At 39.7% G+C, this 21,329-nt stretch overlaps 1 protein-coding gene and 13 non-coding genes across 17 annotated transcripts in view; 1 reads left to right on the top strand and 13 right to left on the bottom strand.

Moving 5' to 3' along the window:
- Positions 1–21,329, top strand: part of arhgap9 (Rho GTPase activating protein 9) — a 67,726-nt gene that overhangs the window by 18,899 nt on the left and 27,498 nt on the right. For all 4 annotated transcript variants that reach the window (XM_059328445.1, XM_059328446.1, XM_059328444.1 and 1 more), the window contains 5 exons: positions 6,594–6,934; positions 8,065–8,263; positions 8,418–8,812; positions 14,645–14,896; positions 17,115–17,204. In XM_059328445.1, coding sequence (XP_059184428.1) covers positions 6,713–6,934; positions 8,065–8,263; positions 8,418–8,812; positions 14,645–14,896; positions 17,115–17,204 — 1,158 coding nt within the window. In that variant the 5' untranslated portion in view covers positions 6,594–6,712. The remainder of the gene's footprint in view (positions 1–6,593; positions 6,935–8,064; positions 8,264–8,417; positions 8,813–14,644; positions 14,897–17,114; positions 17,205–21,329) is intronic.
- trnat-ugu (transfer RNA threonine (anticodon UGU)) lies at positions 255–328 on the bottom strand. The gene has a single exon. It is a non-coding gene; the product is annotated as a tRNA-Thr (tRNA).
- Positions 601–674, bottom strand: trnat-agu (transfer RNA threonine (anticodon AGU)). Its single transcript has one exon. It is a non-coding gene; the product is annotated as a tRNA-Thr (tRNA).
- trnat-agu (transfer RNA threonine (anticodon AGU)) lies at positions 909–982 on the bottom strand. Its single transcript has one exon. It is a non-coding gene; the product is annotated as a tRNA-Thr (tRNA).
- trnat-agu (transfer RNA threonine (anticodon AGU)) lies at positions 1,432–1,505 on the bottom strand. Its single transcript has one exon. It is a non-coding gene; the product is annotated as a tRNA-Thr (tRNA).
- Positions 1,752–1,824, bottom strand: trnat-ugu (transfer RNA threonine (anticodon UGU)). Its single transcript has one exon. It is a non-coding gene; the product is annotated as a tRNA-Thr (tRNA).
- On the bottom strand, positions 2,075–2,148 carry trnat-ugu (transfer RNA threonine (anticodon UGU)). The gene has a single exon. It is a non-coding gene; the product is annotated as a tRNA-Thr (tRNA).
- On the bottom strand, positions 3,163–3,238 carry trnat-agu (transfer RNA threonine (anticodon AGU)). Its single transcript has one exon. It is a non-coding gene; the product is annotated as a tRNA-Thr (tRNA).
- Positions 3,439–3,512, bottom strand: trnat-agu (transfer RNA threonine (anticodon AGU)). Its single transcript has one exon. It is a non-coding gene; the product is annotated as a tRNA-Thr (tRNA).
- Positions 3,831–3,903, bottom strand: trnat-cgu (transfer RNA threonine (anticodon CGU)). Its single transcript has one exon. It is a non-coding gene; the product is annotated as a tRNA-Thr (tRNA).
- Positions 4,135–4,208, bottom strand: trnat-agu (transfer RNA threonine (anticodon AGU)). The gene has a single exon. It is a non-coding gene; the product is annotated as a tRNA-Thr (tRNA).
- On the bottom strand, positions 4,524–4,596 carry trnat-ugu (transfer RNA threonine (anticodon UGU)). The gene has a single exon. It is a non-coding gene; the product is annotated as a tRNA-Thr (tRNA).
- On the bottom strand, positions 5,018–5,091 carry trnat-agu (transfer RNA threonine (anticodon AGU)). Its single transcript has one exon. It is a non-coding gene; the product is annotated as a tRNA-Thr (tRNA).
- trnat-ugu (transfer RNA threonine (anticodon UGU)) lies at positions 5,951–6,024 on the bottom strand. The gene has a single exon. It is a non-coding gene; the product is annotated as a tRNA-Thr (tRNA).

The raw sequence follows: 21,329 nt of genomic DNA, 5'->3' as shown, positions 1-21,329 counted from the left end.
CCAACACCTTACAGTAGATGTTGCAGGGAGTACCCACCACATGTCCTAGTTGGATGGTGGTGGTTTATTGATCTTTTTCTGTTAAATACAACATGTCTTACATGTAACAAGCAGGCACTGCTACTGCTTGAGCGTTCCACTTGTGATCAATTCACCCAGGAGGACACAGTTATTGTCCACATATTATATGTAAAAGACAATCTCTCTATAACAACAAGGCGTTTGATAAATGAGGGCCAGTCTCTCTAACAATAAGGCACTGCTGGGATTTGAACCCAGGATCTCCTGTTTACAAGACAGGTGCTTTGACCAACTAAGCCACAGCGCCTCTTTTTTCTGTTCTTCCATTCTTCTCCAGCAAAAAAAATCTGAGGCACTGCTCTGATAAATAGCCCCCTTATCTGGATGAACACTGAGATATTGTTAAATTGTATTGAGACAAGAGGCAAGATCATAGAGAGTTATAAAGGAGTAATAAAGAGTTCAAGACACTATTCCAGCAGTCAACTCTAACCTAAATGGAAATCTTTCAAAAAGTTTTCTAAACCCTTCCTGCAGAGGATGCAGGGAGAAATATGACTTGTCTTTAATGTAACAATAAGGCACTGCTGGGATTTGAACCCAGGATCTCCTGTTTACTAGACAGGCGCTTTGACCAACTAAGCCACAGCGCCTATTCCTCCTCTTCTTCTCTCCTTCTCCAGCAAAACATTCTCCTATCTTTGGCATTGCTGTGAATAATAGTTTAGGCAGGGATAACCCACCACCTCAGCAAGATGTATGACGTCTTATAGTTAATGCTTGTATTTGTGGTGTCCTCTTGTCATAGGATCACCAAGGACACATGTTAACAGAACAAACTTCAAGACCGGGTCTTTTACTGCTCTAAGGGGCTACTCTTGTAGCTGAGGCACTGCTGGGATTTGAACCCAGGATCTCCTGTTTACTAGACAGGCGCTTTGACCAACTAAGCCACAGCACCTCTTTCCTCTGTTCTTCCTTTCTTCTCCAGTAAAATAAATTCTGATTCTCTGCTGTGATTAATAGTTTTGCCAGGGATAACCCACCACCTTGGAGAGATGTATGACGTCATATGGTTAAAGGTACATCTGTATTTGAGCTGTCCACTTGTGATCAGATCACCCAGGATACATGGAAACGGGGCCAAAACAACACAATGAGAAAGTGTTTTCCAGACCTGTCTCTGTTAAAACATTATTTCTTCTTTCTTTCCTCTTTCTTTCCTGTTCATTCTTCTCCAGCAGAAAAAAATCTGAGGCACTGCTGGGATAAATTAGTTTTGGCAGGAATAATCCACCACCTCTGCAAGATGTCATATGGTTAAAGTCAATACTTGTATTTGAACTGTTCACAAGGTGACATAGCTTTTCCAAGATCCCTTTCTGTTCTAAGGGACTACATCTGTATCTGAGGCACTGCTGGGAGTTGAACCCAGGATCTCCTGTTTACTAGACAGGCGCTTTGACCAACTAAGCCACAGCACCTCCTCATCCTGTTCTATCCTTCTTCTCTAGCAAAACATCACTTACTTGCTGTGGTTAATAGTTTTGGCAGGGATAACCCACCACCTAAGCAATATCTATGACGTCAAATGGTTAAAGTTAAAACTTATATTTGAGCTGTCCTCTGTCATGGGATCACAAAGGACACATGTTAACTGGGCCTAAACCACAAATTAAGTCAAGGATTTCCAGATACTTTTCTGCTCTAAGAGACTACTTCTGTATTTGAGGCACTGCTGGGAGTTGAACCCAGGATCTCCTGTTTACAAGACAGGCGCTTTGACCACTAAGCTACAGCGCCTCTTTCTCCTGTTCTTCACTCCTTTTTCCACACCAACACCTTACAGTAGATGTTGCAGGTAGTACCCACCATGTGTCCTAGTTGGATGATGGTGGTTTATTGATCTTTTTCTGTTAAATACAACATGTCTTACATGTAACAAGCAGGCACTGCTACTGCTTGAGCGTTCCACTTGTGATCAATTCACCCAGGAGGACACAGTTATTAAAATGACATATTATATGTAAAAGAAAATATCTCTATAACAAGAAGGCACTGCTGGGATTTGAACCCAGGATCTCCTGTTTACAAGACAGGCGCTTTGACCAACTAAGCCACAGCGCCTCATTTTTCTGTTCTTCCATACTTCTCCACCAAAAAAAATCTGAGGCACTGCTCTGATAAATAGTTTTGGCAGGGATAATCCACCACCTCTGCAAGATGTCATATGGTTAAAGTTAACACTTGTGTTTGAGCTGTTCACAAGGTGACATATCATTTTCAAGATTCTTATCTGCTCTTAGGGACTATTTCTGTATCTGAGGCACTGCTGGTGCTTTGACTACTAAGCGACAGCGCCTCTGAAGTACCTTTCTTTTTGTCTTGTCGGAAACCTGCTATGTCCACTATATTAGAAGAAGTTGTCAAAATAACAGAGCTGTCTCATCTGTAAACTCCAACCTACGATCTTTCTCTAAACCTGTGCAAACCCTTCCAATGGAGGTGGCAGAGATGACATGACAGACTTCATAGATGAGATAATCTCTGTAACAGGCAGGCACACTGGTAGTTGAACCCAGGATTTCCTGTTTACAAGACAGGTGCCAACAGTTGTAGTTCCCTTATGTAAAAAGATTTTTTCTTCTCTCCAGCACCTTCGTCTGGATGGTGCTGGATTTGTTGTGGTCGAGAGTTAAAGACACAATTCCAGCAGTCAACTTTTAACCTAATCTGAAATCTTTCACGATTTTTTCTGACTTGTCCAATATGTAACACTGCTGGCATTTGAACCCATGATCTCCTGTTACTAGACCAACTAAGCCACTCTTTTTCCTCTTTGCCCCTCCTTCTCCATTAAAAAGGGTGTAGGGGTGCAAAGATAAATATGACTTGTCTTTAATGTAATGTTTACTAGACAGGCGCTTTGACCAACTAAGCCACAGCACCTCTTTCTTTCCTGTTCTTCCCTTCTTCTCCAGCAAAATAAATCTGAGACACTGCTGTGATTAATTAGTTATGAAAGGGATAATCCATCACTTCTGCAAGAGGACATATGGTTAAAGTTTGTATTTGAGCTGTTCACAAGGTGACATAGCATTTCCAAGATCCTTTTCTGTTCTAAGGGACTACTTCTTTATCTGATGCACTGCTGGGAGTTGAACCCAGGATCTCCTGTTTACTAGACAGGCACTTTGACCAACTAAGCCACAGCACCTCTTTCTTTCCTGTTCTTCCATTCTTCTCCAGCAGAAAAAATCTGAGGTACTGCTGTGATAAATTAGTTTTGGCAGGGATAATCCACCACCTCTGCAAGAGGACATATGGTTAAAGTCAACACTTGTATTTGAGCTGTTCACAAGGTGACATAGCTTTTCCAAGATCCCTTTCTGTTCTAAGGGACTACTTCTGTATCTGAGGCACTGCTGGGATTTGAACCCAGGATCTCCTGTTTACTAGACAGGCGCTTTGACCAACTAAGCCACAGCACCTCTTCATCCTGTTCTCTCCTTCTTCTCTAGCAAAACATCAGAGTCAACATATTATTACTCTCCTATCTGACACACTTCTGTGATTCCTCCCTAAAATAACACCAACTCTTACTTACTTGCTGTGGTTAATAACTTTGGCAGGGATAACCCACCACCTAAGCAATATCTATGATGTCAAATGATTAAAGTTAAAACTTGTATTTGAGCTGTCCTCTTGTCATGGGATCACAAAGGACACATGTTAACTGGGCCTAAACCACAAATTAAGTCAAGGATTTCCAGATCCTTTTCTGTTCTAAGAAACTACTTCTGTATTTGAGGCACTGCTGGGAGTTGAACCCAGGATCTCCTGTTTACGAGACAGGCGCTTTGACCACTAAGCTACAGCGCCTCTTTTCACTGCTCTTACCACCTCCTCTACAGCAACACCTTACTGTAGGATCTCCTGTTTACAAGACAGGTGCTTTGACCAACTAAGCCACAGCGTGGCCAACAGTTACAGTCCCCTGATACAAGAAGATGTTCTTCCAATTTCTTCTCTCTGGCACCTTTGTCTGGATGTGCCTTTGTTAACTTTTTTTGCAGTGATATAAATGTATGCATTCACACAGTTAAGCAATAAAGGCACTGCTGGGATTTGAACCCAGGATCTCCTGTTTACTAGACAGGCGATTTGACCAACTAAGCCACAGCGCCTCCTCATCCTGTTCTATCCTTCTTCTCTAACAAAACATCAGAGTCAACATATTACTCTCCTATTTGACTCACTTCTGTGATTCCTCCCTAAAATAACACCAACTCTTACTTACTTGCTGTGGGTAATAGTTTTGGCAGGGATAACCCACCACCTAAGCAATATCTATGACGTCAAATGATTAAAGTTAAAACTTTTATTTGAGCTGTCCTCTTGTCATGGGATCACAAAGGACACATGTTAACTGGGCCTAAACCACAAATTAAGTCAAGGATTTCCAGATCCTGTTCTGCTCTAAGAGACTACTTCTGTATTTGAGGCACTGCTGGGAGTTGAACCCAGGATCTCCTGTTTACAAGACAGGTGCTTTGACGACTAAGCTACAGCGCCTCTTTCTCCTGTTCTTACCTCCTTCTCTACACCAACACCTTATTGTAGTTGTGGCAGGGAAAACCCACTACGTGTACAAGATGTATGATCGTGGTTTCTTGATCTATTTCTTTTAAAACGTCATTGCCCAAAAGGACGACACCTGTATCTGAGGCACTGCTGGGAGTTGAATTCAGGATCTTACAAGACAGCGCTTTGATTACTAAGTTACAGCGCCTCTGAAGTACCTTTCTTTTCCTCTCATCGGAAACCTGCATCTATATCCACTATATTAGAAGAAATTGCAAAAATAACAGGGCTGTCTCATCTCATCAGTAAACTCCCAACCTACGATCTTCCTCTAAACCTGTGCAACCCTTTGAATAGAGGTGGCAGAGATGACATGACAGACTTCATAGACAAGATAGTCTCTGTAACAATAAGGCACTGCTGGGATTTGAACCCAGGATCTCCTGTTTACTAGACAGGCGCTTTGACCAACTAAGCCACAGCGCCTCTTCCTCCTCTTCTTCTCTCCTTCTCCAGCAAAACATCAGAGTCAACATATTGTTCTCCTATCTTTGGCTCTGCTGTGAATAATAGTTTTGGCAGGGATAACCCACCACCTCAGCAAGATGTATGACGTCTTATAGTTAAAGTTAATGCTTGTATTTGTGGTGTCCTCTCGTCATCGATCACCAAGGACACATGTTAACAGAGCCTAAACCACAAGATGAGACAGTGATTTCCAGGTCTCATCTTGGTGGTTTCTTGATCTTTGTCTGTTAAAACTTAATTGCCTAAAAGGACTATACCTGTATCTGAGGCACTGCTGGGAGTTGAACCCAGGATCTTGGAAAAAACCCAGGTTTTTTCCAACTTTTCCAATTTCTTCTTTGTTTGGATGTGCGTTCCTTTGTATAGCTGCATTCATATTTAAATGAGTTACAAAGAGATGAACAAACTCTTATTCCAATAGTCAATTCAACCCTAAGAATAGTAGTTCTTAGTTTCTCCTGTTTGTCCCTCCTTATCCAGCAAAACATCACATAACAGGTTTATCCTCAAATTCTCTTTCACAGTCAGAGTCAGCATATTGTTCTCCTGTCTGAGGCACTGCTTGTACTGTAGCTCCCTGTTGCATGAACTTTTTTCACCTATTTTTCAAGTTATTCTGTCCAACACCTTTGTCTGGATGTGCATGCTTTCTTTTTTTTTTTTTTTTTTTTCTTTACAGTCATATTACCGAGCATTCAATCTCGTGTAATGGCTGCAATCATGTTTAAATTAGTTACTTTTAACCTCAAAAGTGAACTTTTGGTTAGTCTCCTGATCTAAACCCTTCCCATAGAGATGGCAGGGCTGACTAACAACAAGGCACTGCTGGGATTCGAACCCAGGATCTCCTGTTTACAAGACAGGTGCTTTGACCAACTAAGCCACAATGCCTTACATAGACCCAAGATCCATGAGTTTAAAACACTGAAAGTATACTCAACAAGGCACATTTACCTCGTCACCTTGCTGCAGTAATGTACAAGTGTACTCCAGGACTTGTTGGTAGTGGTTTCAGGTGCGTATAATTCTTGCTGAGGTTGTATGTATCAAAGTGATGTGGAATAAGTGCTTGTTTTATCCTACCAACAGTACCAAAATGAAAAAATATAGTGTATATTATTTAGTTTATAATGTTATTAAACAGAGAAAGCAGAAAATATTTTGAGAAACTGGCATTTTTGCTGAAATTAAACGTTTTAGATATTTTTAGATGCAAACTTTTCAAATGTTGTCATGCATGCTAATGATAATCCGCTCATTAACCCAGATTTCCATTTTTAGCACTTTGAACCTGTCGAACAGCCAGGTGACGTTCTCTCATTGTTGTCTGACAGCTTCAGTAATCTCTTTCTCTCTCTCTCTCTCTCTCTCTCTCTCTCTCTCTCTCTCTCTCTCTCTCTCTCTCTCCCTCTCTCTCTCTCTCTCTGTGCATCTTTCTGTCCTTTTTTCCTCTGTTTCAGAGCATGGCACTGGCCTGGCACCAGTCTCACCTGCCCTGTGCTTACCCGACCAGTATCACCAGTATTAACAATCAGCACGCTTCCAGAAAAGCTTGCTGAACAGGACTGTGTGGAGAGCCATGCTGTCTGGGACTTGGCGGCGTTCTATGGGCCACCAGCAGCCGGCTGCAGCACCTGTGGTGACGCCCAGGAGCATGACGGTGTGCGGGGTGCCCAGCGGCACGGTGGTCCTGGAGGCCCAGTATGATTACAACTACCGTGGTGCGGATGGACGACAGGTCTGCATCAGGGAGGGCGAGCGGTTTATTCTACTGAAAAAGACAAACAGTGACTGGTGGCAGGTGAGAAAACACTGAATCTGTATTTTTTCTTGTGTCTGTCTGACAATATTCTGCATATTTGTTGTTGGCTACAAATCACATGAAAAGACTCAGAGATTCATTTCTCAATATTATTAAGTCCCCACCCTGTTTGTTGGTCTCAGACACATCTTGCCCACCTATTTGCTCTTACTGATGAAATCTTTAAAACTCGTCACAAACGTGTGCTTTAATTTGAACGAAAAGCTAAACGTATGTTCTGAAACAGCAGGGCACTTTAGTTTTCATCAAATATTGCTCAAACAGAACACAAAGTAAATTGTTCAATGTTAAAGACTATTTTCAGTCAAAAATTGAGTGCTTTTCTTCCACAATTCAAATTGAGAAGTTATTCACCTAAATGTTCCAATTACAGTCAGGTCTTTGTCAGGTCAAAATTAATCAAATGTATTTCTATTGCACATTTTAAACAACATGAGCTGACCAAAGTACTTTAAAAATGGCAGAAAAACATACGTATATGCAGCCAGAGATCAAGATAAAAACAATGAGCAATGTAAAAACTAAAACAATTGTAAAAGTATAATAAGTTGTGCAAAATATCAGTCTAATGCCAAAAAAGGTGGTCTTTGAGCTTTGCTTTGAACCACTCAGTAGAGAGGGCAGGTCTGATATTATGGGGCAGTTTCTTTCACAGATGAGAGCTTACAGCTGAGAAGGTGTGATCGCGCCTGAACTTCCGTTGAGCCCGAAGTGATGTGATGGTTACTCTTTTTATCTTTGCAGTTTCCTAAAAGCCTCTTTCTTCTACATGTGACGTGTGTATAATTACAAATAATTACACTCATTCCAAAATCTCTGGCTGTTTAGAAATACCCATCATGTCATAGTATATCATCACATCGCCAACAACAAACACATTAAATACAGTAACATTAGTCATTGAGAGCCTGTGTGAAATATTACCTTTGTTTCAAAGGAGAAGTTGTGGCTTTTGTCATTGTATGTTGTACGTCACAGGAACTGCAGTGAAGCACATTTCCGCACAGCCTTCAGGCCTCAGCTGTGTCGGTTGATGCTCGGTTGAACTAAGTGGATTTATGTGGGAGAAAATAGCAAAAGCATTTGGAAATCTGTTTGTTCTTTGACAGGTGCGGAGGATCGGGGCAGCCAGCAAAACAAAGCCACTGTATGTTCCAGCTACTTATGTGACAGAGGTGCCCATTGCACCGATGCCCTCGCCGCAGCGCCTAGTCGTGTCCGCCTCGCTGAACTCCAACCTCAGGATACTGCCAAGAGTGTCGCTCTCTCCCGGCCCTAAAGGCACAACGTGTAATGAACAGCGGCAAGGTAAAGTGTGAGAGGAAGACAGAGAGTCTGAGGAAACATCTGGTGTGTGATGTTTATTCTGCTTCATAGGAATAAAAAAAGAAAACGTGTGTTGATGTTTCTCTTGAGTACAGAAGGAAAATATGTTCATTTTTAATTTACTTTCCTCCCTCAGTGAACAAACACATGTTCCACTCTATGGAAAACCTCAACTCCAACAGTGCCTTCCAGGGGCTGGACAACAACACAAGTGGAGGCCGCTTCCCGACCCTGCCCCTCTGGTCCGGTTTCACCTTTACCCCCAACTCTCCCACCTCCCCATCGGGCCACCTCATGGTCCCCGGATCCCCCGCACCGTCCACGGCACCACAGAATGCACCGCCGAACCCCAGGGTGGTCCCCATGATCACTCGGAGCCAGAGCTCCAGCAACCTGCCTGAAAACGTGATGGAGAACCCGTACGATGAGGTGGGCGGCGGCTTCAGCAGCCGCGGCAACCACAGGATGCCCAAGAAGTCATGCAGCCAGTGGGACGTGGTGGGAACCTCCGGCAAGAAAAACCATCTGCAGGTAGGAAGAGGCAAGGCCTACTGACCTGACATCTGGTTCACACGACAGATCCACACCTGAGGGTGAAAGATAGATAGATGGATGGATGGATGGATAGATAGACAGACAGACAGACAGACAGACAGACAGACAGACAGACAGACAGACAGACAGACAGACAGACAGACAGACAGACAGACAGACAGACAGACAGACAGACAGACATTATTTATCCCAAGCTGGGAAATTGCAGTTTAGCAGCAGCATTACACACAGAGACAATGACAACACAATTAAATAAAAAGAACAACCTAGGCATACTTCAAGCAATAAAATATAAGAATACAATAATCATGAGTCTGTATTAAGGAGTAGAATAGAATTCCAGTGCAGAATAAATATGAATATACAGTATAAAAATAAAAATGTTGGTGCTATGAAACAAATAAGGTGCAATGAACAGTGTGCATAAAAAACACATTAAGTACATAACGACAGTATGTAATGAACCAGACTATTATTTGTTATTGTAATATATGTGCTGTATATGCAGTGGTGCAATGTAACTCAGTACATTTACTCAAGTACTGTACTTAAGTACAATTTTGAGGAACTTTCCATTTTATGTGACTTTATACTTCTACTCCAATTCTTAGAGGCAAATATTGTTCTTGAGTTACTTTTAAGGTCTAGATTTAACATAAAAACCTTAATAAATTTACAGTAATTAGACATTTAAAAAAAAATCTAGTAACAGTATATTAAGAGGTTAAAATACATATCTTTACAAAATTAAATGCTGCTTACATAAGTGTATCAATAATAATCTATTTATATATTTGGAATATGTAAAACAATCTTGAGTGGGGCCATTCTGCATAATAAGTACTTTTCCTTTTGATACTTTAAGTACATTTTGATGCTGTTACTTTTGTACTTTCACCCAAGTAAGTTTTGAATGCAGGACTTTTACTTGCAGTGGAGTAATTTCACAGTGTGGTATTGGTACCTTTACTTAGGTAAGAGACCTGAATACTTTTTCCACCACTGTGTTTTTTAAACTTGGCTGTTATAGTCATTATTTTTATCCATTTTTATTTTGTGGGGACTATTTTCTGTGTTAACTCTCGCTGGTGTTTAACAACGAGTTGATTTATGTTGAATTGATCTTTTTATGCCTTGAGGAATCAAGGATAAACTAGAGAACGTAGAGGTCAAATGTCACCATGAACTAAGTTTCACAGATGTCAACGCATCTTTTTTTTCCTGGGTTGAAGATGTGCGTGAAGCATCGATGTCTAGCCAAAAAAGGCCTAGACTTGGATAAACCTTATTCTCATTCAAGTTATACTCCAACAATGCACATTTGAACGGACTGTCATTGGATTGGCACACAGTGAGTGGATAAAACATACTACAACAAAAGAAGTACTTAAAGCTAAAATGCCTAAAATCACTATTAAATATATACAAGTATAATACAAATACTGAAAAAAATATGTATATTGCACAGAAAATGTATAGCAGTTAAGAGTTGCACAAAGAAAAACAAGTAAAGAAAAGAAGAGTTCACAGCAGAGGATCAGTCCAGTATAGTGTAAGAATAACCAGGAGGTGGGAGGCTGTAAATATATTTTATTTAATTTCTTCAATCCATGTTTTATGAGTCTGGACAGAAATGTATGTGAACTGCGACTTGACTGGTCAGATGAAATAACCGTAAAGCAGTAATCCCAGTCTGTAAAGCTCACACAGAGGCTGTATGTCTCAATCCATGTTTCCTGAACAGCAAAGGTCCTGAGTAAAAGTTAGAAGTCATATTGACAAACCGTTATAATGGAGAAAGCTCCACTGGCTACCTGTTGCAGCCCGCATCAAATTCAAATCTCTACTGCTGCCTACAAAGTTGTCTCTCCGGTACTGCTCCTACCTACCTGAACGCCCTGATTCAGACATGTGCTACCTCACGGCCGTTGCGCTCTTCCAATGAACGGCGCCTGGCTCTGCCCCCCGTTGGTCCAAGGCAATCCAGACTCTTTGCACTTCTTGTTCCCCGCTGGTGGAACACACTACCAGTTCCAACCAGAGCAGGGGTGTCCCTCTCTACCTTTAAAAAAACTCCTGAAGACCCAGCTCTTCAGAGAGCATCTTCTCTCCTAGCACCACACGATAATTCTACTGCTCAAAGAATTGTCACTAGCACTTATTGATGCACTAATAGCTCTTATTGCACTATACCTTGATTGTTTGTTTTTATTCTTCCTGTAAGTCGCTTTGGATAAAAGCGTCTGCTAAATGACTAAATGTAAATGTAAATTTAAAAATGTTAGAATAACATGCAGGTTAACGAATACCAGAGTTTCCCTTCATTAAGCTGAAGTAGGGCATGCTCACATCAGTTGTGTTAGAGTAAACCTTTAACCCAGAGAGATCAATGCCTTTCACAAAATAATTGACAACAGAAGTCCAACTAAAGATCTGATCACCCAGTAAATTGAATGTTCTCGATATGGAGGCACTGATCTGACTTTCCCCACACTGGGACAATACCTGAGCTTTGGACATCAGCCGTTACAGAGTTCTGATTCAACACCAGTGATTAATCAATCAGCTGTAAGCCTCACTGAGTGGGTTATGTTATGTATAAGGCAACCTCAGGCTAGACTTAAATATTACTTTCCTAACTTTTTAATACAAAATGTGACAAATAATGCATAGATATACATTTACTGAATTGTAATTAGTTATTAAAATCATAAATTATGCGCCAGCGAAAAACTTAAAAAACTAAATTAATGCGTTAACCTTTTAAATGCAGCAACAAAGTCGTCAAAACAGGAATTAAAAAGGATATAATGTATATAGAATATGAACATAAAAAGGCCCATTGTCTAGCAGTCAATAGTAGTAATGTCAGGTGTTTTATTCACTTGTAAATATTGACAGTAGTGGACACTTTTATCCACAACTGGATTTTTGCCTGTATTTATTGTTATGCACCCAAACACTAAGACATATTTCTAGTATGTGGAAACCTTATGGCAATATAACTGTTTCTGATTTCAGGGCAGCAAAGTTAGAAAAAAAACTTTAATTTCTTTGAGATACATTGTTCTGCAACATATCTTGTGGATTTTTTTTTTTTAGAACAAACTGAGCTTCTTTCACCGTTTTGTACAGAAAGTTAAGGGAAGAAAAGGTCAAGACAACAACAGATAAAAGGGTAAAAGTTTTTTGGATGTATGTGCTTTACACTTTCACAAAGTACTGTAACTGAGTCAAATGTACTACTAACACTTTTTACAGTTTTAGATATTTTAGATTATTTCACCTGATACTGTTGAACTTCCTTAATATAAAGAACATTGAAGTAAATTCAGTGAAGTAGGTCAAACAAATCCATCACATGGAGCTAGTGTGTAAAAAAAACAAAACTGGGATTAGTTTAATTTAGATTTCCTCTTCCTGTTTCATTTCCTAATCTGATGGATTTACAGGTCAGAACACCCAAAACCGTCATAAACCAGCCGGTAGTGTTTAGCCTGGTGACTGTGTGGGCTTTAACAAAGAAACTAATTTAAAAAATGGTGAATTATCGGTTTATGTTAAGATGGTTTTTCACTGTTTCACTGTTTTCAGTCGGAAAAAAGCTTTTTCAGGTGAAACAAATAACTCAACAACTGGTACAACTGCAGAACTGATTTGAAAAAAAAAACAAAGCAAAAAAAGACCTTGAGGGATCCCACCAGACAACTGTGGCAGCAGAGGTTATATTTGATTTACGTCTGTACTTGACCTCAATAATCCTCCTAGAGCAGCAATCAAGTTAGCATTGTGGTGACGTCGGAGCTTCCCTGTATTACATCAGAGGGGATTACACAAGGCAGGGCTGTTGTTGGGAGAAATACTGAAGGTTATCTGTCTCCCAGCCGAGGGAAGCTCCCACTGCCGAGGTTCGCTTCCACTGAACCGTGCATGCACCGGCGACTTCCGACTTTAGATAGCTGTGATCTCAGTGGAAATGACAGCTCTCTTTTCTTTTCTTTTTTTAAACTCTCCCATTTTCTCTTCCCTGCTGTCTGTTTCTGTATCTGACCCTCTCTCTCTCTTTCTCTCTATCTCTCTCTCTCTCTCTCTCTGTCTCTGAGGACCTTCTTCATTCGAGCCTTTAATACCAGTGAGCAGGATAATTGCAGCCACATTCAGGTCATAACGCCCTGTTTTTTTTATCCAGAAAACTCTCTCACCATTCATTTTTGTCAGCCCTGTTTTTTTAAGTGCTGCCACACTAATGATGAATTTCAATCAGATTTAATCTTTGTCCTCCAGGGGGCAAAAATCCCATTTGAATATGAAGAGATAAAACTGACTGATTTGCATTTTTTTTAGAGGTTGTTTTTATGGCACTTTTCACTTAATCTGTCGTCACACAGCACGGCCAAAAGTATGTGGACACCTGAACATTTCCCCCATGAGTAATAGTTGAATCTCATACCAAAAAAATGGGCATTAGAGGTTTTCTGTGCAGTTAAATCAAACTATTGTCCTTATCTGGTTACACTGTAATTCTATGCATGCATGTAAACATAGTCAGTGTGCAGCTGAAAATATTTATTTATTTATTCTCTTTAATTTCACTTGAAATGAAAGTTTTAAATAAATTGTCAGATATTTATTAACACAGGAGTATCGCAAACTAGGTCTTACTATGTCGTTATTTTATATAGACTTTTTATGTACATACTATATCATGTAAATATCATTATTATCAAGATGTTTGAAAATATATATTAGGACAGAAGAGCCCTAAGTACATATTTTTACTGTCATGGCAGCAAATCTAAGTCAGAATTATGCAGTTTAGTAATTTTCCAGTCGAAGACAATCAGCTTTTTCTCTGTAAAACTCATTATTTTTAAAAATTCAACAAAAGTGCATTTCATACTTTCAGTCAGCCATGTCCCCATTTGACCCTGCTGAGGAACACTTTTTTTGTTTTAACCACTGAGGTAAACAAAAGGAAGCAGTGAGACAGGAAGCTCCAGGTGAACTCAAGACTCTGTGCTGCCCCCTGCAGTGAACTACAATACATGTGCCTCACACACACACACACACACACACACACACACACATCAATACACACCACGTCCTTCAGTCATCTGAAACAACTCTGTGTTGTGTAACAGGGATCAACCAGCGAGCCAGTCAATCAGTTAGTGAATTATGTCTCAGCTATATTTCGTGGAAAGATGATCTTCTGTGCATATCTTTTCAATTAAATTCACTGGATTTGTAGATGTTCTCTCTTGTAGCTGTTGATTTAGTTCTCGATCTGGGCGAGCACATGCGTTTCTATAAGCTCTGACTTAATCCAAAGTCCGGCTGGTTATTATTCCATAGTAAGTAAGTAAGAGGCGGTGGGATTTATATGTTTCTCTTTGTGGTTTCTGTCTCTTCTTTACACACTGAGATGATGTTTTTGTTCATCTGATGTCTGCTACTAGTGGTGCTTTTTTACATGCACACTCAAACTCATTCTTGTTCACATAATGTAGTCAAGTTGAACTGGTTTGACTGTATAAAATATCTGCCGTGTGAAACACCTTTCATGTCAACAAACATGCAGCATTGAAGTTTATTTTGCATCTGTAAAAGAAACTATTAAGCTACTGTAAATGCTCAGTAGTTTAGTTTTGTCCAATTAGTGCCATTTCTTTTGGCTAAAAACTCATTGTTATATGTATTTTTGCCATAAATTTAACATTTGTATTAAATTGTCATTTCTTTCTCCTTCATGCCCACCTCTCCTTCTCTGTCTTCCTTCTTTCCCTCTTTCCATTTTCTGCCCACAAGGTCCCAACAGAGTCCTACCTGTCTCAGCTGTCCTGGCAGGACTCTCCTCTCTACACTGAAAGTCAGCCAGAGAAACGTCTGTCGCAGGCGGAGCCCCCTTGTCCTGACCTGGGTCAGCAACCCCTTCAGGTCTTGGACCTGTGGGAGCAGTACTCGGACCCGCAGACAGGAAGATGCTACTACGTCAACAGCATCACCAAGGAAAGGTCCTGGAAACCTCCTCGCCGGGCCAGGGGACGCACCTCCAACAAGGTCGGTGTTCATTCGCTGTTTGTTACTCCTCCCGAATCCATGTTTTTATTTTTTTCTTTCACTAAAATTGCTTTAAATTTGAAAAGGTGGGCGTTTTCAGAGCTGGATGAAAGCTTCTTTTCTCCAAGGAGAGGATGGGGAAAGGTCAGGGTGTAGAATAAAAGAGTCTGCTCATTTATATGCTCACGTAGTTTGACTGTATCAGCACTAAAAGGGACTTTTTCAGCCAAAAGAACTTCATAAGACCTAGAGGAGAGCTCCCTGGCTAGCATATTTTCTCTTTACTCAGGCATGAGGTGATGCAGAGAGGGTTGCACACACACAGCGATCACAGGACATGCTTCCACAGCTGGAAGTCTGGAGCACGCGGGGAGACTCTTATATGAGTTTGAGGGGCAGCCTCTCTGTATATTCCCACTTTGGTATACTGTAGGGTCACATTGAACTTAAGACTTGGAGAGTTGCTGAATATTTCAGAGTAGCTGACCAAGATGATTGATGTGGGAGGACACGTTTAAAGGAATAGTTTGACATTTTTGGTGATGATTTGCTTTCTTCTTGAGAGTTTGATGAGAATATTGATGCCAATTTCATAATTGTCAATTGAATACATACAGCTACAGCTTGGAGACAGTTAGCATAGCTAAGCATAATGTCTTAAAACAGCAGACAGGTACGTTTAATGCAAAAACAAACAACCAACCACAAAAACCAAACTGGTAAAATGTTAGCAAAGCTCCCTAGCTGCTAGCAGGAGCTGCACATTTAAGGGACAGATATGAGGGTGCAACCCGTTCTCATTCACAACTTGTCATATACAAATGGTAAATGGACTCAATGCGCTTTGCACTACAGACTGCACTCATTCACACACACATTCATACAGGTGGCAGAGGTTACCCTAAACGGTGTTTATTCATTCAATTCAATTCAATTCAATTCAATTGGCTTTATTGGCATGACGTAACAATGTATATATTGCCAAAGCAAGCATCAGAAAAAAAGATAACAAGATAAGGAAAGCAATATTTACAATAAATGATTATAATTCTATTATTCATTTTAAAAGAAAAGAAAAACTAATAACAATAAAAGAAAGCAATATTTACAATCATTGAACAATATTTACAATCAATATATAATTCATACAATCTAACTGTTCATTCATTCACACACTGTTTATTCACTCATTCACACACTGATGAACGCAGCATCAGGAGCAATTTGGGGTTCAGTATCTTGCTCAAGGATACTTCGACATGTCCAATCACTGGATGAACGCTCTACCAACTGAGGGATCTTGAATGTTTGGTCAAGATCCCTTTTCAACACTTTTACGCGCTGGGGAGCCAAATGCGTGTTCTTGTCGTAGTGGACCTGGATTCAAATCTGTCCTGAAGTCCGTTTGCTACATGTCTTCCCCTCTTCCTCCCCCCATCCATTCTCTCTGATACTGTCTAATTAGGCTGAAAAATGACAACAAAAAATCAACCCATCGACCCCAGCCTCCTCTGCTCTGCTCTTTCTGTCTCGGTCTCTATGAGGGTGTCGAAGAACAGTTTGGAGAGACTCTTTGTTGAGGTTGAGAACATACTGAGGCATATCACACACATTCCCTTTGTTAAAACACACTGGCAAAAGATACATTGCCTGATGAGCCATAGCTCTGGAGATGAGCTTTTCAGGAGAGAAATCCAGTTTAAGTAGTGAGTGTCCACACATGATAAGCTAATGCAGAAGTGAAAGAACTCAGATCTTTTACTTTTGTTAAACTACTAATAATTTTATGCACTGCAGCATGACGGTTCCTATTGAGCACTGCTGCAATGTGGGCTTTCTCGCTCTTTATACGATGTCACTTGGCAGCTGTAGATGGGTTGGAGCTGGTTAAAAGACCAGTGAGTCTCATCCATATGCTAAAGGGTGTCTTGTGCCTTGTGCACACACTAAGGTCTGTGTTGAAATGTCAGAATCTGACGACCTGACAGTGACAACAGTCTGGAGGCTCTTATTGATCTTCTCATCAAACTCTACGCAAGAAAGCGAATAAACATACAGTACTGGATACAATTTCAAACAACTTCTTTACTATTTTTATTGATCCTGTCAGAGAGGTGTGGACTCAGCAATATGGTACAGTTGAGGCTGCAGTATAAGCTAATAATGTATCCAAGACATTTCCTGTTTCACAATAACTTTTTTCTATTTTCTCTGTTAGGCTGGTCCAGCACAACCTCAGACGTTACCCAGAGAAACCAGCCATCTGTCACTGCCACTAGCTGAAAGTGGCAATGGAACAATGCACAGGGTAAGACTACTGCACTTATAAACATCACTAGTGTCGTGGCAATTTTGACAACTGCACTAAGTTAATGGGTGAGCAAACACAAAGCACTTAATACTCTGTTCAGCAAGTTTTATTAGCACATTCGTATTCCATACACCGCACAATCCCGAATGGCTCTTTTACAGTACAACAAAGTCCCGTACACCGCTCGACTTATATCTGTTGTAGTTCCCAACATTGATTCTTCAGCAAGTCTCAATGTAGTCCTATCTTCCTGCCCTATACATCACATCAGGACAGAGCCCACTGGTCTACATGTTCCCCTCTCTCATGGTGTTATCAGAGTTAAGTTCACAGAGTGAGTTCCCACAATGCCTTGCGTCTTGAATATCAAGTAGGTCGCCACCTACTTCATGTCCCACCATGCAGGAAACACCAAATTTCCTTCACACTAGATTCTGAATTACATTTCCTACTCTGATACTATTCACAGGATAGGTATTTTTTTTTAGAATGATGAGATGAGGATAAGGTTTTCTTTGACTGCGGTGACATAAAACAAGAGTAACACTTGCATAATGACTTAATTAGGAGAACTCTTGTCCAGCTACTCTTGTTGTTCTCTCCACCCTCACCTGTAACTAACCACAGAGCGGCACACCCAGCATAAGCATCTCCTTTACCTTTTTAGTGTAGTCTGTTTTATTTCTTCTCTCTTTTGAGCTCTGAGCTTTCAAGCACTTTAAATAATCGATGTTGTTTTTAAAGTGTCATATTAATAAAGCTGACTTAAGTTCGGTTCTAGGAAGGGTATCCCACTGAATATTGCATGCATTTCTCACATAATATCATCATGAATATTATGTATTCTCATGTTTTATTACTGTTTTATTCATGCATCTACCTGCTGATTTATATCACATACATGTGTATTGTACTTCAGCTTTTAATTAATGATTCTTCCCAGAAGGAAGTTGGTGATGAGAAATGTGTTATTGACACTGTGTGCCAATAACTCACCTGTCCAGTTTATTGAGAACTGCTCCACAGTTTGCATAGTTTTCTAGCTTCCTGGTTTACTTCAACAGTATTCAGCCCACTGAATATGCACGGCTGTGTTTCTCCCACCAGCTCAGCCCATAGACTTTGTATTGTCATGACGTCTTTTAAATGACTTTTCTTATTTTGAGAATAAATCCTCCATAATCCAAAAATAAATAGAAATAGTCATAATTTACCTTGCAAGCGGCCACTGAAAAAATATAAAGGCTGAGAGATGGTGCAATTTATCTTTATGTTGCCAAATCAGTGGTAAGTCTAAGTGGTTGGTTTAGTTTTTTTCAGCATCATTCATTTGGTTCTTCAGAACTGTTAGGTATGTTATGCCATAAGTGAGTTCCACTGAAGCACCACAGCGATTTGTAAGTTTTTCTTTAGTAGTTTGTCTGTCAAATGTAAGCTTATTTTGATGCATCTAATGTTGCCAAAGCAACATTACGGTTAAGTGGTTGGTTTACATTTGATTAGAAAGCAATATAATACACATTAAGATCTAGGGGCTACATAAAAACTGTGAAAGCAACAAAATGCTTAAGCCATCTGGACTTCCATAAAAGAAAAAGTAACCAAAACAACATTTAAAATTGTGATTTTTCTGTCAAAATCATTTTTCTTCTACATGTCTTATTTAAACCCATTGTAACAACTACATACTGTTAAAAACGTAAAAACTCTGCACTTCTCTGCAAAACTGTGAAGGTAACATGACAAATATTCACTGAAAATAGGACAGAACAGCAGGCTGTTTACACAGATCAGAGAGGAGAGGACTTCCATAAGGTTTTGATGTCACAACTAGATGATATGTTGGTAGAAAATGTCGAGACTGGACTTTTTTGGGAGGTGGGATTAAAGAGACAGGTGCTAAAACCAGAGGGTGAATACTGGGACATTCAGACAGACAGTATGAGAAAAATAATGTGTTTTTATTTTTTAACAATAAAGCGTTTAAACATGTTCTACTGTATACCAAAATGAAAAGGTATTTTGATGTATTGCTCTGCCCTGCAAAGTAAATAATTATGAATAGCAACAGTTGTACAGTTTCCTACAATGAATCTATTGTTGGTGTTTGGACATAAACTGTGCTCCAGATTAAAGCAGGAAGAAATGCTGAGTAGGGACAAATTAAAAAGGGGATTAGGTCTTTCTAGCTGCCCCAACTTTTACTGACCGACTGACTTCAGTATGTATTTATTTATTTATTTATTTATTTATTTATTTATTTATTTATTAACTGCCCCCTGACACACTCACTTCCTCTCAGATGGTGTTTTCGTTGAGCTAATCCCTGATGGGAATAACAAGGTAATGCCTCTTGATCTGATGCAGATGAGCAGAAGCCATTAGAGCCACACACAGAGAGACAGAGGGCGCTTTTAAATCCAAAACATTACAAAACATTGCTAAATTTAAAACCACTCACTGAAACTTCTCATCAGCATTAAACCCCTCACTGACCTCACAGATGCTGTCGTAGTCAAACTTCCAGCGTTTCATTCGTTTCACACTTATTTTGTAAACTTGATTTTACAAGCGAGTGTTTGTAAGCTCATAGAGAGGAAGTACGTCTGTTGTTTCAGATGTAAGGAGTTTGGGGATTAATGCAACAGCCATCGGTGACTGAAATGAACCCGAATCAATGACGACATCTTCGTAGTAAAGCGACGCAAGCTGCATGATCCAGATTGTCAGAGATAAGCATTTTGCATCTCAAGGTTGCGTTGCCTCAGCGTTGCGTCAGTGTTTCAAATTTAATGTTGCTCATCAAAAAAATACCCACATGATCAAAGCTGTGATTCCCCCATCAAGTCCTGTGACCTATATGTGTCACTTTTTATTGTGCGGTACATGTATTAAACAGGAACTCCACCAATGATATTCAATGCATACTGCATACCACACACGTTAATGACCCAGGTGTTCAAACCTGAGTGACCCATATTACTTCTTCACACAGTGTTCTCTGGTCTCGGTTTATTTTTAAAAAGCATTTAAACTTCTCCACTTCAACAACTCTTTTGTATGTTTTTCTTTGAAAGATCGCCAAGAAAGACCATTTATCATAAAAAGGAAATGTAAAAACAGGCATTATTGTTGAAATTTGAACTTCCTGACAGTCCTTGAACGGAACATGTCTCATTTAAACTGTTTGGAATAACTAGATACTGTTAAAAATGTAAAATTCTGCCCTCCTCTGCAAAACTGTGAAACCGTTGATTCTGCTGAGACGAGCGGTCACGTGACAAATATTCACTGAAAATCGAACAGAACAGCAGGCTGTTTACACAGATCAGAGAGGAGAGGACAGGAGGTTGTAAAAATGCAAATAGTTCAATATTTACAGCATGGGGAGGCCCAGTTTCTTTCCAATATCCATGATACTTGTTGGCACTTTGAAAAGTGTTGTATGTATAAATTCCATTTTATTCCAATATCTAATTTTTAAAAAATATTTAAAAGACAAATTCCACTTGCATTTTTTATTTTTTTTATGATTTTATGACATTATAACTGTGTTTTTATCCACAAAAGACATTTTTGAGTTGTTCATACTCACATACAGTGAAATACAAGGCCACAGTGAGGGAAATGAGCAAAAAACTTCCTGAAACAGCTTGGGGTTCAGAGGGATAGATACAGTTTTGACGTATATTCTGTGTATTTAAAAGTAAAGCTGGAATGATTAGACGATAAATTTCTTGGTTAATAATCAGGGAAAATGATTGTGATTAATTGTTAAACTTAATCTTTTTTTTAATATACATATTATTCTTTTTTTTTTAACAACACAGGACACAAAAATGAACAAATAGACATGACACAGTAGAACAAAATTAAGCTAACAACAAACTGTCAGCTCACAGAAATAGTGCACGTAAGCACGTCAATCTGTACCAAAACTTTGACTGAAAACTGAAATCCTGGCAGATCAAAGCATAAAACAATGCAGTCCATCCAGTTAGTTACCATGTAGGGTTGCAATGATTTCCTGGAACAATAACTGTCTCAGTAAATACCATGGTGTCAGTGTCACATACACAATAATCATTATTATCAGTTATGATGATAATTCTAATTAAAACT

The sequence above is a fragment of the Centropristis striata genome, chromosome 3 (genome assembly GCF_030273125.1).
Source record: "Centropristis striata isolate RG_2023a ecotype Rhode Island chromosome 3, C.striata_1.0, whole genome shotgun sequence".
Lineage (NCBI taxonomy): Eukaryota > Metazoa > Chordata > Actinopteri > Perciformes > Serranidae > Centropristis > Centropristis striata.
Note: the sequence above shows the minus strand (reverse complement) of the source record. Positions and strands in the feature narration are given on the sequence as shown.